This window comes from Pristiophorus japonicus, chromosome 18 (assembly GCF_044704955.1).
Source record: "Pristiophorus japonicus isolate sPriJap1 chromosome 18, sPriJap1.hap1, whole genome shotgun sequence".
Lineage (NCBI taxonomy): Eukaryota > Metazoa > Chordata > Chondrichthyes > Pristiophoridae > Pristiophorus > Pristiophorus japonicus.
This window is the reverse complement of record NC_091994.1, coordinates 49,880,877-49,897,414: the sequence shown is the minus strand read 5'-3', so window position 1 is coordinate 49,897,414 and position 16,538 is coordinate 49,880,877. Positions and strand designations below refer to the sequence as shown.

The following is a 16,538-nucleotide window of genomic DNA, read 5'->3' as shown; positions in this document are numbered from 1 at the left end:
AAAAAAGCTGGCGGCCACGGCAGTGTGCCCTCCCCTTTAATGGCAGCCGCACCGCCATTTTAGAAGCACTCCAAGCACAGAGCACCAGCAGAAAGAGCTGCCGGTGGCAATGAGCGGCGGGAGCAAGATTTTCTCCGCGGAATTTCGTGTTCGGGGGAGAACATCGGTGGTGCGTGCTGTGAATATGCACTTAGGATGGATTGGCAGCAGCGGGGCGGAAGTGGGGGGAGCAGCTCACCGCCGGGATACTGCAGGAGGCCAATTTTCAAAAAGGCGGCTATTCCACGATAAATCGGCGGCCATTGCACTCCACAGCACGGCCGCCGATTTCCGGTGGTAACAGGCCTTAAGGGAAGGGGCAATTTCGGCCCCCGGATCCCATGGCATGATTTTGGGGGCCTTAATATGGTTCCCTCTCAAATGGAGAATTTTGTCAAGAAAAAGAAGAGCTTACTAAAATATTCTTGATAAAAATACTTCCCAGAAATCAACTGCAAATGATTTCTTGATAACATGTATTGTTGAAGGCCTCAAATCACTAATCCTTCTGTGAGGCTGATGCCACATCAATGTCATGGAGTAGACTGGCAATAGGGATCGCCAATAAATGGCACAAAAATGGACCCAATGCCAAATAAAACCACTTTGTTGGATTAAAGGGCACATAATAAAGAAGGAAGAATGACTTGCATTTATATAGCACATTTCACGACCTCAGGACATCCCAAAGCACTTTATAACCAATTAAGTACTTTTTTGAAGTTTTGCATCTTTTATGTTGCCCCACCAGTTTTTTTCTCCTCCCTGAACCTCCATGTGCTGAAATGTAGAGTTATTCTATGGTCTACTACATTTCATGATTCACCATAAAGACGAACCCTGTCGTGGATTTGGGAGGAGGGGAAGGGGTAAGGGCACAAGTGTGGGAAATGGGACAAACATGGTCGACGGCCCTGCCAACCACAGTGGTTGAGAAAAGAAGACATATCAGACAGACATGGACACGCTGGGCCGAATTACCTCCTTCTGTTCCGTAAACTTCTGCGTTTCTAGGATTCTGTGATCAGAACTGATTCCCTCCTATTGCACTAGGGAGTAAATATAAGAACAAAAGAAGTAGGAGCAGGAGTAGGCCATACGGCCCCCGAGCCTGCTCCGCCATTTAATATGATCTTGGCTGATCTGATCATGGACTCAGCTCCACTTCCCTGCCCGCTCCCCATAACCCCTTCTCCCTTTATCATTTAAGAAACTTTCCTTTTCTGTCTTAAATTGATTCAATGTCCTAGCTTCCACAGCTCTCTGAGGCAGCGAATTCCACAGATCCACAACCCTCTGAGAGAAGAAATTTCTTCTCATCTCAGTTTTAAATGGGTGGCCCCTTATTCTAAGATTATGCCCTCTAGTTCTAGTCTCCCCCATCAGTGGAAACATCCTCTCTGCATCCACCTTGTCAAGCCCCCTCGTAGTCTTATACATTTCGATAAGATCACCTCTCATTCTTCTGAATTCCAATGAGTAGAGGCCCAACCTACTCAACCTTTCCTCATAAGTCAACCCCCCTCATCTCCAGAATCAACCTAGTGAACATTCTCTGAACTGGCTCCAAAGCAAGTATATCCTTTCGTACATATGAAAACCAAAACTGCACGCAGTATTCCAGATGTGGCCTCACCAATACCTCAGATTGATCTCAGCACAGCACGTGGAGGACAATCAGGCGAATAGTGTCACGTGCTCAAAGGCCGCCCCCTCTTTTTCCATCTGTTAATTTAATTGAGAGGAGGATTGGGTAATCTGTGCTACAGATGACATTCAACTGCATTCAGTGCACTGAACCCAGGCGATCCAAGTGCAATCTTTAGTCTCTATCGTTCCTTTCCACTCTGGTGGTGTCCTTCACTCACTTTTGGCCCTTTGACATGTTAATCAATCTAAAAACACCAACTGCGGTCAGAGCTCATTGACTGTCCATGATGCTCTGAATTGAACATAAAACTTGATTGACTACCATTTCTAATTGTATTGACAGTTTTTTAACAGCTAAATGATGGATAATAAATGTTGCAGCTGTCTTAAATCTGAGTTGAGAGTTGAGTCCGGCTCTGAATGCGACAGAAGCCTTTATCGAGTCCAGGCCTCAGAGGTTAAATAATCATGACTGATAGCTGGAATTATTTTACTGTGAGAATTTGTTTTTTGTACATAGTTAAATGTTTTTCTTATGATTTCCTCACACAGGAAGGCACCTGTAACTATAATCCCAAATACAGTGCGACCTCTTGCCATGATTACAGATTTTCAGCCAAGGGTGATGAAACTGCACTCGCTGAAGCTGTGGCCACTGTTGGACCGATATCCATTGCCATTGATGCAAAACATTCATCGTTCCAGTTTTACAGATCAGGTACAGAGGGTGACCAGCTAAGGCTGGATTTTCTACTTTGCTGATTTCGGGGCGGTAATGGCGGCAGGGTGGTAAAGTTTGTGCCTGGGAACAGTTTGCGCCTCAGCCATCAAAATTGGGCAGCTGGGCCCTGAGTGTAGGGCGTAGCGCTGAGGGAGGTGTTGTACACTTCTCTTAGGGTGCTAGGCCGGCTGAGCACGGGAAAATCCTGAGCTAAAGAGCCGGCCTGGGAGCGCCCGAGTCTCTCTAACCTTTGACCCATATCCTTTAATATCCTCACCGAACTATCTATCTCAGTTTTGAAAGTTTCAGTTGGCCCAGTATTCACAGTCTTTTGGGGGAGAGAGTTCCCTATCACCCCATTTGTGTGAAAAAGGCCTTCCAGATTTCAGTTTTACTGCTTACGTTTGTAAGTTTGGCCATTTATATTGTTTTGTCTGCAATGCAATATTTGGCTGCTCTTCCTCACTAAACTGAGGATTTCCCACTGGAAATAAGGTTCACAACATAATAAAGACATCACAATTATAAGAAAACAATTGACATAACTTATGTTATAAAATTTTGTTTGAAATGACTCCAACAATGTCTTTCCTTGGAGGCCTGTGCCTGTTTGAGGAGCCTGACTCTTGAGTTTGAGGTGGTTCCTGGAACTATCACTCTCCGCTGAAGAAATCCCATGAGGTTGCAGGCTGCAACTCCTCGGGTCCATTTGTGCCTGTAGCTCCATGAGATGTTTTATGATTGACAGCAAAATTGACCATTCACAGTGTGTGCTAGTACTTCCCTTCCTGGCCCGCTTGCTAGCTGATATTATTAACGGTTCTCTCTCCTCAGCTACTGTACCCCTCCCCTTCAAATTGGCCATCATCACCCCCCACTCCTCAAAAAACCCAACCTTGATCCTTCTATCCTTGCAAATTACCGCCCCACTCCAACCTCCGTTTCCTCTCCAAAGATCGTGAATGTGTTGTCCCCTCCAAAATCCATTGCCATCGTTCCTGCAACTCCATGTTTAAACTCCTCCAATCAGGTTTCCGCCCCTGCCACAGCACTGAAACAGTCCTTGTGACTGTACTAAACTTCCCGACCTCATCCCTCTTAACCCGTATATAACCTTTGACATAGTTGACAACATCATCCTCCTCCAACACCTATTGTCCAGCTGGGGACTGCTCTCGCCAGGTTCCACCATGATCTATCCAATCGTAGCCAGAGAATGACCTACAATGGCTTCTCTTCCTGTTGCCGCATTGTTACCTCTGCAGTTCTCCAAGATCTATCCTTGGTTCCCTCCTGTTTCTCATCTAGATGCTACCCCTCAGTGGCATCATCGGAAAACACATGTCAGGGTCCACATGTATGCTGGCGACACCCAGCTCTACCTCTAGATGGTATTTAATGCAGAGAAGTGTGATGATTAATTTTGATCGGAAGAATGAGGAGAGACTACATAAACAAAACAGTACAATTGTAAAAGGGGTGCAGGAACAGGAAGAACCTGAAGATGGCAGGTCAAGATTAGAAAGCTGTTGTGGAATCCTTGGTTTTATTAATAGAGGCATAGGGTATAAAAGTAAGGGAGTTATGCTGAACCTTTATAAGACACTGGTTAGGCCTCAGTTGAAGTACTGGGGTAGAAATTGCGGTCGGAGGCTTCCTGCGGGCGGATGTCTCCAACCTGCAAAAAGTCGGCGAATTTACCCGGAGGTTTGTAGATTGGCGCTCCTGGGCCTCTGCGGGTAGCCACGGGTAGAGGCCCGCGTAACCCAGGGGCACAAGCGATTCGCAAACGTCCCTGGGGTCATGCGGGCTTACCCAGCCAATTAAAGGGAATCTTCATTTATACGTATGGGGAGTTCCGTTTGTATGGATCACTTAAAAAATATACAAACACATGAAATAAATCAATAAAATTACATATTTAAAATGAATGACAATGCCAGTTAATTAAATATTTTAAACGAAAATATAATTTTTGGAAGAAAAAAAGTGATGGGGTAGAAATTTGTTCCCTTGGCGCCCCTGGAAAGGGTCGGAACAAGAGCGCTAAAGAGGTCGGAGTTGCCAGCGCCGGCATTCGTGCCGCTCGGCACATTCCGTGTGCTGGTGCTGGCGGCCCTGACCAGTATCGGCCGGGAGCATCGAGCCGGTGTGCAGCACCCCGGTGTCGGCAGAGTCTCGCTATTCGGTTGTAGCGGCACCTGTGAAAGCTGGCGGCAGAGCTGTCCCGGGGTGCTACAGGAAGGAATGATTGGAAAAGGCAAGCTACATTGATATTTCTCTGATTTATTTTTGCGATCCACCTGCATTTGGGGGGGGGGGGGAGTAATTTATCGGGAATGTTTTTTGTGTTTTTGGTCCCAATTTTGTTTTTCCCAGGGGCCGGCTTTTTTACAATGCCTAGCGCTCTAAGAGGGGTGTGGAGCGCCTGCCTTCGTGCTCCGTTCCACTCTTGACACAGCAACCGAATTTTGTGGCTGCCGTCGCAAACCATTTTCTGGCGCAAAATTTACCGTCCCGCCGCCATTAGCGCCTCCAACCTGATTTCCGCCCCTATGGGCTGGATTTTCGGTTATGCTCATTTCGGGGCGGTAATGGCGGCGGTGCAGTAAAGTCTGTGCCCGGGAACAGTTTGCGCCTCAGTCAGCAAAATTGGGCAGCTGGGCCCTGAGTGTGGGGTGGAGTGCTCAGGGAGGCGTTACACCCCTCTTTTAGGGTGCTCGGCCGGCTGAGCAACTGAAAATCCTGAGCTACACAGCCGGCCTTGGAGCGCTCTAAGAGAAGCCCGGGGAGAAAAAAAATGAAAAAAACCCACCAATAAATAACTCATGCCACCACAACATAAATCGCTAAAAAAACAACCACACTGAGCTGAGGTCGACATTACTTACATCACTGCGACCGCTACAGCTTGGACCGCCAGCATTCACAGGCGGTCCCACCAGGGGGCGTTCTACAGAGCGATACGGATCGGGTGGCAGCCAAAAATCGAGCCGGTGGCGCACCGGGGCGTTACACATCGGCTCGCCTCTCGCGGGCGGTAATGCTCCGCGCCCCATCGAAACCGGCACCAAAAGTCCCGGCGGGGTACTGGAGGCTGGCCACCCGCCCGGAAGTGTTTACAGCCGTCATTGCCGCCCCTCCGGGCGCTAACAGGGGCAGCAGAATCCAGCCCATGTTTTAACGGGGCTAACAATAAACTTACCTTAACGGACAGGGTTCTTAATGTATAAATGAGTGATAACATTTTATTTTTCTATTTTTTAAAACTCTTACGCTGGTAAAATTTTCGTGGGCATTCGCTGGGCAGAAGTTGGGCCAATAACTCTCCGCCTGCAAAAGCCCTTTTCTTTCAGATTCGCACGATGTGTCAAGTGGATTCTTGACTGATCGCAAGTTCCGTCTTTCAGCGCATGCCTAAACTCGGAACTTGCGGGGCCTCTATGGGTGCGTGTGCACCTCGTACACGCCCGTAGAGGCCCCAAATTCAACCCCATTGTGTCCAATTCTGGGCTCTGTACTTTAGGAAAGGCATCAAGGCATTAGAGAGGAGAATTACTAGAATGGTACCAGCGATGAAAGTCTTCAGTTATGTGGAGAGACGAAAGAATTTGGGGCTTTTCTCAATGGATCAGAGAAAGTTAAAGGGAGACTTGATGGAGGTGTTCAAAATCATGAAGGGTTTTGATATTGGCAGGAACTCTTTCCAGTGGCAGCAGGATCAGTAACCAGAGAACCAGAGGTAAGTGGCAAAAGAACCAGAGGCAACACGAGGAAAATATTTGTTACATAATTATACGATCTGGAATGCACTGATGAAAGGGTGGTGTGAGCAGATTCAATAAAATATTCAAAAGAGAATCGGATAAATACTTGAAGGGGGAAAATTGGCTGGCTTTGGGGAAAGAGAAGGGGAGTGGATCAATTGGATAGCTAGTTCAAAGAGCCGCTGACAGCACGATGGGCTGAATGGCCTCCTCTGTGCTGTATCATTCTATGAGTCTACCTGTCACCGTGGGAAGTATGAGAATGATCGGAGGGAGATTCTGAATAAAAGTCCTGAATTTAAGAACGTTTATTGAAGCACAGGGTGGGCAGAGATTGTTAATAAAGAAGCAATGATTTGGCTTTTCCTGGAGGAGATGCATTTGGCCTTTGGCCCACATATTTTCTCTCCTTAAAACAGGGTCCAGATTGAGAACTGACCATGCGTCCTAGTATTTGCTGAGGCCGCTGGTTACATTGTGATTTAAACTGCTTCTCATTGTAGGTGTTTACTATGAGCCAAACTGCAATAACTTTGTGATCAACCATGGAGTACTGACAGTGGGCTATGGAAGCGAAAACGGAGATAATTATTGGATCGTTAAAAACAGGTACACCAAACTCAAGCATCTAAACCTAAAACTGAAAGTCCATACAAAATCACAGCATGCGACATATAGACAGAAGGAAACTTATTTAATAAATTCTTAGATTTGTAAAATGTACTGTAATATACAAATGATTAATGCTAGTAAGAAATGTTTTAATAGATGAGGGGGCCGAAATTCAGTAGTGCAAGAAAGCTGGCGTACCTATGATTTTGTTTATGTTCTTATCGCAGGGATCCATGATGCGGACAGATGATTGATTTTCAGGACTTTGACATTTTTTCAAAGTCCCAAAGGAAATGGGTCATAGTGGTGGCGGGAGATCGACAGGAAGCCAGGCTGAGGGGCTGAATTTGGGTCGGAACCAGGACTCCGCCGCTGTCAATCAGCGGTGGAGCGGTGGTGATGTCACAGCGCGTGTGTGTCACCGCGCTCTCTCCCCTCCATTAAAGGGGTGAGAATCGGGCATTTTAAACCTTCGACCACTGGGCCACCAGGGAGGGTTTCAGCCAGGTGCCAGGCCGCCCGTTGATGGCCAGGCCGAACTCGGGGGCACTATCTTGCTGGCCGATCGGGAAGTCGGCCGGCAAAAATAAATACATGACAGCCGCGGCAGTGGGCTCTCCCCTTGCACACAGTCAGCAGAAGGTGTACCGACAGAGAAAGCTGTCGGGGGCACCGCGAGGCGGGGCTACGATTTATCGACCTGAATTTGGGTCGGTGCATTTTTAAGATAAGGGAAAGCGACGGTGTGCATCAGCATCGGGCTGTATCGGGTCCAGGTTGAAAAATCCCCGACCTGAATTTGGGTCGGGTCGGCCAGTTGACCACAAAGCGGCGGCCTTGGGATTCCGACACATGGTCGCTTCAAATGGGCGGTAAAGGGTCTTTCTGAGACCCTGAATTTCGGCCCCGAGATTTATATCTCCTACCTATACATTAGAATTCAAAATAAAATTGTAGAACCACAGTCAAAAAATGAGGGCCTTTTTAGAAAATGATGGGAGTAATTTTCAACATTGGCAGATGGAAAGCTGGCAGCAGCGGATCAGGGGACTGTTAAACACACCACCCGACTCCCATTGACTTCAGTGGAAAGGAGAATCTGGTGGGGTCTATAACAGGCAGCTGATTCGCTACTGCTAGCTTTCTGTTCCCACTGAAGTTGAAAATGACCCTTAATGTATTTTCTCCCTTGTACACCACTCACTCCATGTGACCTTGCATGAGGCTTCTGCTGAAGCCATTCTTGTACTGGTTACTCAAAGAACCTCTGGGATTTGCTGTCCTGATATTTACCCTTCCATATGGGCATGTGCCTATATCTGTACCCCATCTACTCCTACACTAATACTTGCCCCCTCGTGTCATGGTCAAGACTGAGAACTCAATCCCAATTGGGATTGCAAAGTTTAATGTCCATGCTATGGTGCAACATCAACAGAGTGTATAACCTAACGCAAGCTGGATACTTACACAAAATGGAGACGAAATCTGTGTGAGTATGATTGGCCAAGAAACACTCTCAGATCCCAGCTGCTCTGTGTCTCCTTCCTTCCTCAGCCAGTCCGTGACAACATTATGGGGAACGGCTGCTTGTGTCCTGAAGCAGACCCTTTCACCACAATGGGAACAGCCTCTCACACCGGGCAGGAGCTGAATAGCTTCCTTCCTCCATCAATTATACCCCAGCTCTAGATATTGTGGAAAGTCCAGTATTCATTTAATGTTTTGGAAGAAACAAGTGCAATCTGACCAGATTTTAATCAAACTTTAATATTTTTGCCCTCAGCTATGGAATATGGTGGGGTGACCATGGCTACATCAAGATGGCCAAAGACAGGAACAACAACTGTGGAGTTGCTAACTATGCAATCTACCCTCTTGTTTAGGAATCTGAAGCGAATATCGCCTTTACAAAACAAAATTTACCGCACTTTTTGCAATGTTAAATATTTCTACTTTCTGTTCACTTATGACTGTTCACTTATTATGGGCCCTGAATTATGAGGAAATTCAGGCTTCCATGAAAGAATCTCCAGTTTATGCAGTGACATTATGGTTGCGTTAATGATCTCAATTATGGCGCTCCTCATATTGCGGCCACCATTGATTTTGACGTAAAATATCGACAGCCCCAAGATTGAAGTTATCATTAAACATGCATTTAGCTAAAGAATGCTCACTTGTGATTGGACAATATTAAAACTAAGTATTGTGGGATAGCAGGTCCATCTGCTGCCATTTTGAATATTCCTAACCATTATTTTTGCCAATATTCAGCTCTCAAATTGTGTAAAGAGATATTTATTGCCTGGAAGCCAGCATTCCTAACAACGTGGGTGCTTTGATAAAACAGGTAGATAATTTTTTTGTCAAACGTATTGTCATATCTCAAGAGCTTGGTTGGGTATGAGATTCTGCATTCAAATCTATAATATGCACTGTGTACAGGAATCCTTGAAATCCCTTACTAATGTAATTATGTTTAAGCCTGCAATAATATCACTGGGCTCCCGCACTGTCTGATGGAAAATGTTAGCAGAACTCTCCCCAAAAAAGTATTTAAAAACTGCAACACGGCTCCTCTGATGGCTTAGCTGCTTAGTGCAGGGAGCACTGCACTGTTGGAGGTGCCGTCTTTCGGATGAGACATTAAACCGAGGCTCCGTCTGCTCTCTCAAGTGGACGTAAAAGATCCCATGGCACTATTTCGAAGAAGAGCAAGGAAGTTATCCCTGGGGTCCTGGCCAATATTTGTCCCTCAATCAACATAACAAAAAAACAGATTATCTGGTCATTATCATATTGCTGATTATGGGAGCTTGCTTGTGCGCAAATTGGCTGCCGCATTTCCTACATTACAACAGTGACTACACTTCAAATGTACTTCATTGGCTGTAAAGAGCTTTGAGACGTCCAACGGTTGTGAAAGGCGGTATATAAATACAAGTCTTTCTTTTAGTGCACAGACTAGTGTTGAAATGAAACATACAGAGCAGGCAAGTCCCACCGTTGATCCCTGCACTGTGTTGAGTTAGCTGACTCTGGCTAGGTTGGCTGGTTTGTATGGGTGGGGGTGGGGGAGGGGCTTTCATTGGCCTCAAACCCTCCTGGGCGGGAAAGCGGGACAATCTGTCCTGACTCTTGCTTCTTATCAGTGGACTCTGCTGGAACGCGCAAACTATGTGAAAATCAGTTAGGATGGCATCAGGTTCAGCTCTGATGCCCAACACTCACCGTACCATTAAAGAATAGTCCCTCGGGTGAGGGACTGGAGGGAGCCCGGAGGTCAGAGTGTTTGTTGGGGTTGTAGGTAGTAACTAATCTCCAGGTTCAGTTTCATTCAGAACAAGTCACACGCATGTTCAAGGGCCAGTTTGCTGAGTCCATTAAAGCATTCAAAAAGAAAGTAAACATTTCTTGGGTTCAGCAAAGAATCGAAGGACTTTAGTGTGGAGTAGGAGAGAGATTCAAAATGATTAGATCAAGAAGTGAGGATCTAGATAGCAAATCAAGCTGAATGGGCTGAATACCCTCTATTCAATCCTAAATTTTTACGAGAATATAAGAAAGCGTGGGAACATGAAAGGCTACTCAACCCATTAAGCCTACTCTCCTTCCACATATAATGCATGATCTACCCTTCAAAGAACACCAATCCAGGACTTGAGCACATAATCAAGGCTGACAGTACAGCGCAGTACTGAGCGAGTGCTGCATTGCCAGAGGTGCCATCCTTTCGGTGGAATGTTTAAACCAAGATCTCAAATGTCTGTTCTAAGTGATTCAGGTAGATGTTAAAGATCCCATACCACTATTGGAAGAAGAGCAGGGTGTTCCCCTGGTGTCCTGGACAACATTCTACCCTCATCCAACACCACCAAAAAAAAAACCATTGAATCATTAGTCGTTCATTTCATTGCTGTTTGTGGGATCTTGTTGTGTGTGAAATAGCTGCAGCAGAAAAATAGTATCAGTACTTTTAAGTAGTTTAGAGGTTCGTTTCTGAGAGAAGAGGTCATATAAATGTAAGTCTTTTTTTAACCCCATTTTATATTTCTTACTCTGAACTCCTTCTTTGGATTATGTCTTTTTAAGTCAATCATTAAACCATTACTTTGTGTGAAATCAATTGATGTGAGAGATCCATGCCTGTTACGGAACACCTGCAGAAATTATATTCTTTTTGGTTGTAGATTTCTGTGATCCATGTTACAAAATAGCATGGTTTGGGGAATATAAAGCAACGAATTGTCATAATTTGGGGGTTGGGAGTACGGCTGAGCTCCTTAAATAGCCAGTGGCTTTATGCTTTTCACACAAGTAGTTCCAAACTAACCTGATACTTCAGAACAATGTTTTACTCAACATTCTGCTTTATAAATGATGTACAATTCTTCATATTTTCTGGGTATCAATGTAACAGGAAATAAAAGCATTCAGAAGAAACAATTGTTGTCCTTACTTTAAATGGTAAAAATATCCTCAACCAAGGGGCACAGCCTCAGAATACGGGGGAGCCAATTTAAGACCGAGTTGAGAAGGAATTTCTTCTCCCAGAGGGTTGTGAATCTGTGGAATTCTCTGCCCAAGGAAGCAGTTGAGGCCGAGCTCATTGAATGTATTCAAATCACAGATAGATAAATTTTTAACCAATAAGGGAATTAAGGGTTATGGGGAGCGGGCGGGTAAGTGGAGCTGAGTCCACGGCCAGATCAGCCATGATCTTTTTGAATGGCGGAGCAGGCTCAAGGGGCTAGATGGCCTACTCCTGTTCCTAATTCTTATGTTCTTATGTTCAAAGCGTTTCAAGAAAACAAATCCCCACAATCTTTTTCTCCTTCTCTCCGAAGGTGGTGCCGCTTTTGCTGGGTTACAGTTCAGTGGGCACTGAGTGCTTTCTGGTGCCTCACCCATGTGGTTATTGTAATGCACCTGACAGTGGATGGCATCAGACTCTTCATCCTGTCTTTGCTCGACACCCTGTGGTTTTGACCGGTGTCACTGGATAATGGTCAGAAATTCAGACCCTGGTTGATTTTCTCCCCACTCCCAGCCTGGACATTGAGAACAATAGCACTGCCCCAACTGCTGCCCAGTTGAGTACAGCCGACCCAGCACAGGCCAAAGATTTTGGACCTGTATGACTCAATACTTTGTCAGTGGCAAATTATCAGCTTATTGATTTTCACATCTCTACCAAGCTGCAATCAAAATAATAGACCGTTTTGGAAACACGAAGGCCGGAATTTTACTGGCGCTGAGAGGGCGGGATTGGACGTGGGTCAAATGATTGACAGCGGGTCAGGAGCCCACTGTCAACCCACCTCCACGCTAGTCTCCCAGAAGTCGGATCTGTCAGCACTTAACAGACCTACACCAAGCAGTGGGTGAGGCAATTTAGATCATTAAGAGGTCATTAAAAGCCAATTAAACACCATTTTGCCCTGTACTTACCATTTTACCAGCTTTTTCATGAGGTTCATGGCGCTCGGGGATCACGTCAGGCAAGTAAGTCAGGTGTTCCAGCAGTATCCATTCTTCTCAATAGCTGACAGCTGCAAATGTGGTATAAAAGCTACCATTTCACAGCTGTTCACTTTCCACTCTCAGAAACTGGAGCTTTCAGGATTTGGAAGGCACATTTGAGCTTTATGCAGGTTGTAAGTGTTTGGAGTAAACTCTCTATCCACTGTCACCTCCTTGGAACAACCTCTCTCACCATTGACAGATTGCTTCTGGCATCTCAACCTCATCTGCCATCTATTCCATTAGCAACGGTGCCCTTGAAATAAATCTCCTTGGTCCTCAGAATCCCACCTCGATCAGTCCCAACACCAGCAGCACCAAGCACACCAACATCACCAGCTTCACCAGATACACCAGCATCACCAGGCACACTAACATCACCAGGCACACCAACATCACCAGCTTCACCAGGCACACCAGCATCACCAGGTTCACCATGCACACCAACATCACAGGCACACCAATATCACCAGGCACACCAGGCAGACCAACATCAGGCACACCAACATCACCAGGCACACCAACATCACCAGGCACACCAACATCACCAGGAACACCAGGTTCACCAGACAAACCAACATCACCAGGCACACCAACATCACCAGACACACCAACATCACCACGCACATCAGATTCACCAGACACACCAGCATCATCAGGCACACCAACACCATCAGGCACACCAACATCACCAGACACACCAACATCACCAGACACACCAACATCACCAGGTTCACCAGGCACACCAACTTCACCAGGCACACCAGCAGCCACCAACAACAGCACCAACCTTCTCCGCAATCAACTGATTCGACACAGGACATCAACCCCTGACCATATAGCTGCCCGGGAAGCCAGGATGCCCTCACCATGACCAGTTTTACTTGTACATCCTGGCTGCCACATGATGTGTCAGGTTGGCACCACCCCACACCAACACCGTAAAGCATCCCTACAATGTCCAAGCCACTCCTTTCACACTCACCACCATTGCGGGGGTACCATTATGTCTCACCATTCACTGCAACTCACTAAGCCACTTTCAAAGGTGCACACAAATCTGCCCAAGAATGCAAAGTGTTGAAAATAAAGGTTTCAATGTTTGACAACACATTAACAGAAAATATACATGAACATTTGATAAAACATCCAAGTCTCCACCCTTGTGTGTTGTTAGTTGATATGGTTGGACTATGATTAAGTTGAGTGTGAGGGGTGGCTAGAGAGATGGGGATGTGATAATGTAGAGAGAGAGATGGGTGGAGGTGAAAGTAAGTTGATGTGAGTAAGGATGTGCAGGAGTAGGGTAGGGAAGGCAGAATGATAGGGCTGTGATGTGTGGCACAGCAGGATGATGTTGAGTGTGGCTTTGCAGTAACGTTTCGTGATCTACTGAGATCATTGAAAGGTTTGCGCCACTGCAGCCAGCTCCTCCTGACGACATCCCTGCTTGTGCCCTCCTCTGCAATGTGCAACCAGGCTGCATTGATCTCCTGAGGAGATCTCTTTCGCCCATTGGAAGGGAAGAGAACCTCCCTGTGTGCTGTGACTCCCTCTATTAGCATCTGGAGAGAGTGATGGGAGAGCCTGGGTGCAGCCATGCACCTTTGTGCAGTGATCATCACTGTTTGTAGCACCTCAATGCTGTAGAACACTGACAGCGCTACTATCAAAATCAATGTGGGCATGGTCCCTTTAAGGAAACCAGCTGATGACACGTCATCAAGTTACATCATCAGGCCGCTTCCTTTTAATTGGCCGGGAACCTCACTGGGCGGTCTTAACAAGCCCCATCAACACAAAATCAGTTCAACAGGCCGGGATGGAGCCGGCAGCGGTTTGGGATGTCACTTCAGACCCTAGCCTTGCCCCGGTAGGCGGAATCACCACCGAAATCCTTTAACTAGAACCTGGATAAATGTAACATAGGCACTTCAGCTTTATGTAGTTCGGCCTCGCTGGCGTGACATAGAACCCTTGTTCAGCAAATTGAATCCTAGCGCTTTATTAACATGAGTTACAAACACCTCACACTTTTCTGAGGTATAAAACATATTTTGGCAGGGGAATAAAACAGTAGGGGGTAGACTTCCATCGTCACTGCCTGGGTGGTAATCAGGTGGCATGGATCGTTTGCAGTATTTTGCTTTTGTAGACGTGGATTGTCTGCCCGATTTATATCCCAGCTTATTTTCATTTCATTGAAATCAATGGGATGAACCTCAGGCGGGTTGTGGAAAGGGCGGGTGTTACCGCTCCACCAGATTACTGCCGCGGCAGTGAAGACGTAAGTCTACCCCAGATTTTCATCTTGACGCATCAGGTGCCCCCGAGATCAGGTGTAATTTCTGCATCTTTTCGCTATCAGGTAACATTGGATTGAAGAGGTAAGGCGACTTAAAGATCCAGTTGAAGGCAAGGTGAGTGAATTTAAATACTAAAGGAATGGAGTCACTGACCTTTCCTCAGTCTTGAGGAAAGGGCTATGAGGAAAGAACAGGGCTGAGATTTGCTCTAATTGGTTCACAGGCACGATGGGCCAAATGGCCTCCTTCGATGCTGTACGATTCTATAAGATACAACCAATTGCATCAGTGCTCCACTGCAGAACAAACATACGCAAATGCTCTCCGACAGAATGGTGAGCAGTGTGATTTACACAATTGGTATGATCTGCCTCTATTGCAAAATTAAGTTAGGTCTAAACATATTAATTTTAAAAATGATGAGCTAGATTGATGCATCTATTTGGACGCACTTCCAATGATGGCACTGTGAAATGTGTTTTGACGCAGTGCTGTTTTCCATTATGGTATAAACTCTGTGCTGGACTTCCCTAGTGCACAATTAGCACCATTTGGGTTTGCAACAGTCGTTTCTTTTTAATCTTTTGTGCAGAAAGCTTTCTCCTCCAATTTATCCCATCTCCTTCCCTGACGGTGGTGAGTCTTCCCTGTGGGCAGCTCCATGCCTCATTCAAATGGCCATTCTTTGTGTGCACGGCACACCCACACAGTGAGTGTTGAAAGGATATTTATTGTGAAGGCAGGGAGCACAACCAAGCCCAATGTCATTCTCACCCAATGCCCCCCGCACGTGCCATTCCAGCAGCAGTCAGTGGATGTTGACCTGGAGCAGGGGTGGAGTTAGGACCGAGAAACCTGTGCCATTGCACAGGGCCCTGAGTAGACCCAGTGAAAGGACACCTACATAATGGGAATAGCTGGTCCCTGATCATTCTTTTACCCGGCCAATATTTAACACTGAATAAACATCATTAAAACAGATTATCTGGTCATTATTACTTTGCTGATTTTGCGAGCTTGCTGTGCATAAATTGGTTGCTGCTTTTCCTACATTACAACCATGACAGCACTTCAAAAAGTATTTCATTGGCTGTAAAGCACTTTAGGTCTTCCGGTGGTTGGACAAGGCGCCATAGAAATGCAAGTCTTTCTTTCTTATCTGTTTTTATATATTGCCTATTACAAACGCACCTTTTCACGACCGTACTTGTGTGAATTTGACACCAGATTAAGTCGATAGTATTTAGTATAATTTGTCTAGTAAAATTTAGGGACCCCAAAACGAACCTTTGCAAAGATCCCATGCCAGGCCAATGCCACTCCTTACCACGAGCAGGAACCCTGACTGTTTTCCCCACTCTTAGTCCATATATTGTAGAAGAATCTAGGGACAAGGTATTTACAGTTGTTTAATAATTCATTAGATAAAGGTGTAGTGCCAGAGGACTGGTGGACAGCTAATATTATACTATATTTAAGAAGGGAGGTGGAACATGTCCAGGGAACTATAGACCAGTCAACTTAACATTGGTAGTTGGAAAAATAATGGAATCCCTAATAAAGGATAAATAGAAAAACATCTAGAAACTAAAAATATAATAATGAATAGTCAACATGGATTTCAAAAGGGAAAGCCTTGCTTGACCAAACTCATTGAATTATTTGAAGAGGTAACAGGAAGAGTAGATAAGGGTAATGCAGTAGATGTAATATATCTAGATTTCCAAATGGCCTTTGATAAGGTACAACGTAATAGACGAGTGAATAAGGTCAAAGCATGCAGAGTCAGGGGACATGTAAAAGAAAGAATAATTAGCTGGCTGTAAGACAGAAAGCAGAGATTAGGGGTAAAGGGTAGCTGTTCAGATTGGCAGAAGGTGGCAAGTGGGGTCCCACAGGATCAGTGCTGTACCAGTG

At 45.8% G+C, this 16,538-nt stretch overlaps 1 protein-coding gene across 1 annotated transcript in view; it reads left to right on the top strand.

The window, feature by feature from the left end:
* LOC139228709 (procathepsin L-like) overlaps positions 1 to 11,238 on the top strand; it is a 33,414-nt gene extending 22,176 nt beyond the window's left edge. The window contains exons 6-8 of the mRNA XM_070859981.1: positions 2,242 to 2,407; positions 6,681 to 6,786; positions 8,576 to 11,238. Coding sequence (XP_070716082.1) covers positions 2,242 to 2,407; positions 6,681 to 6,786; positions 8,576 to 8,675 — 372 coding nt within the window. The 3' untranslated portion in view covers positions 8,676 to 11,238. The remainder of the gene's footprint in view (positions 1 to 2,241; positions 2,408 to 6,680; positions 6,787 to 8,575) is intronic.
* Positions 11,239 to 16,538: the final 5,300 nt, after the last annotated feature.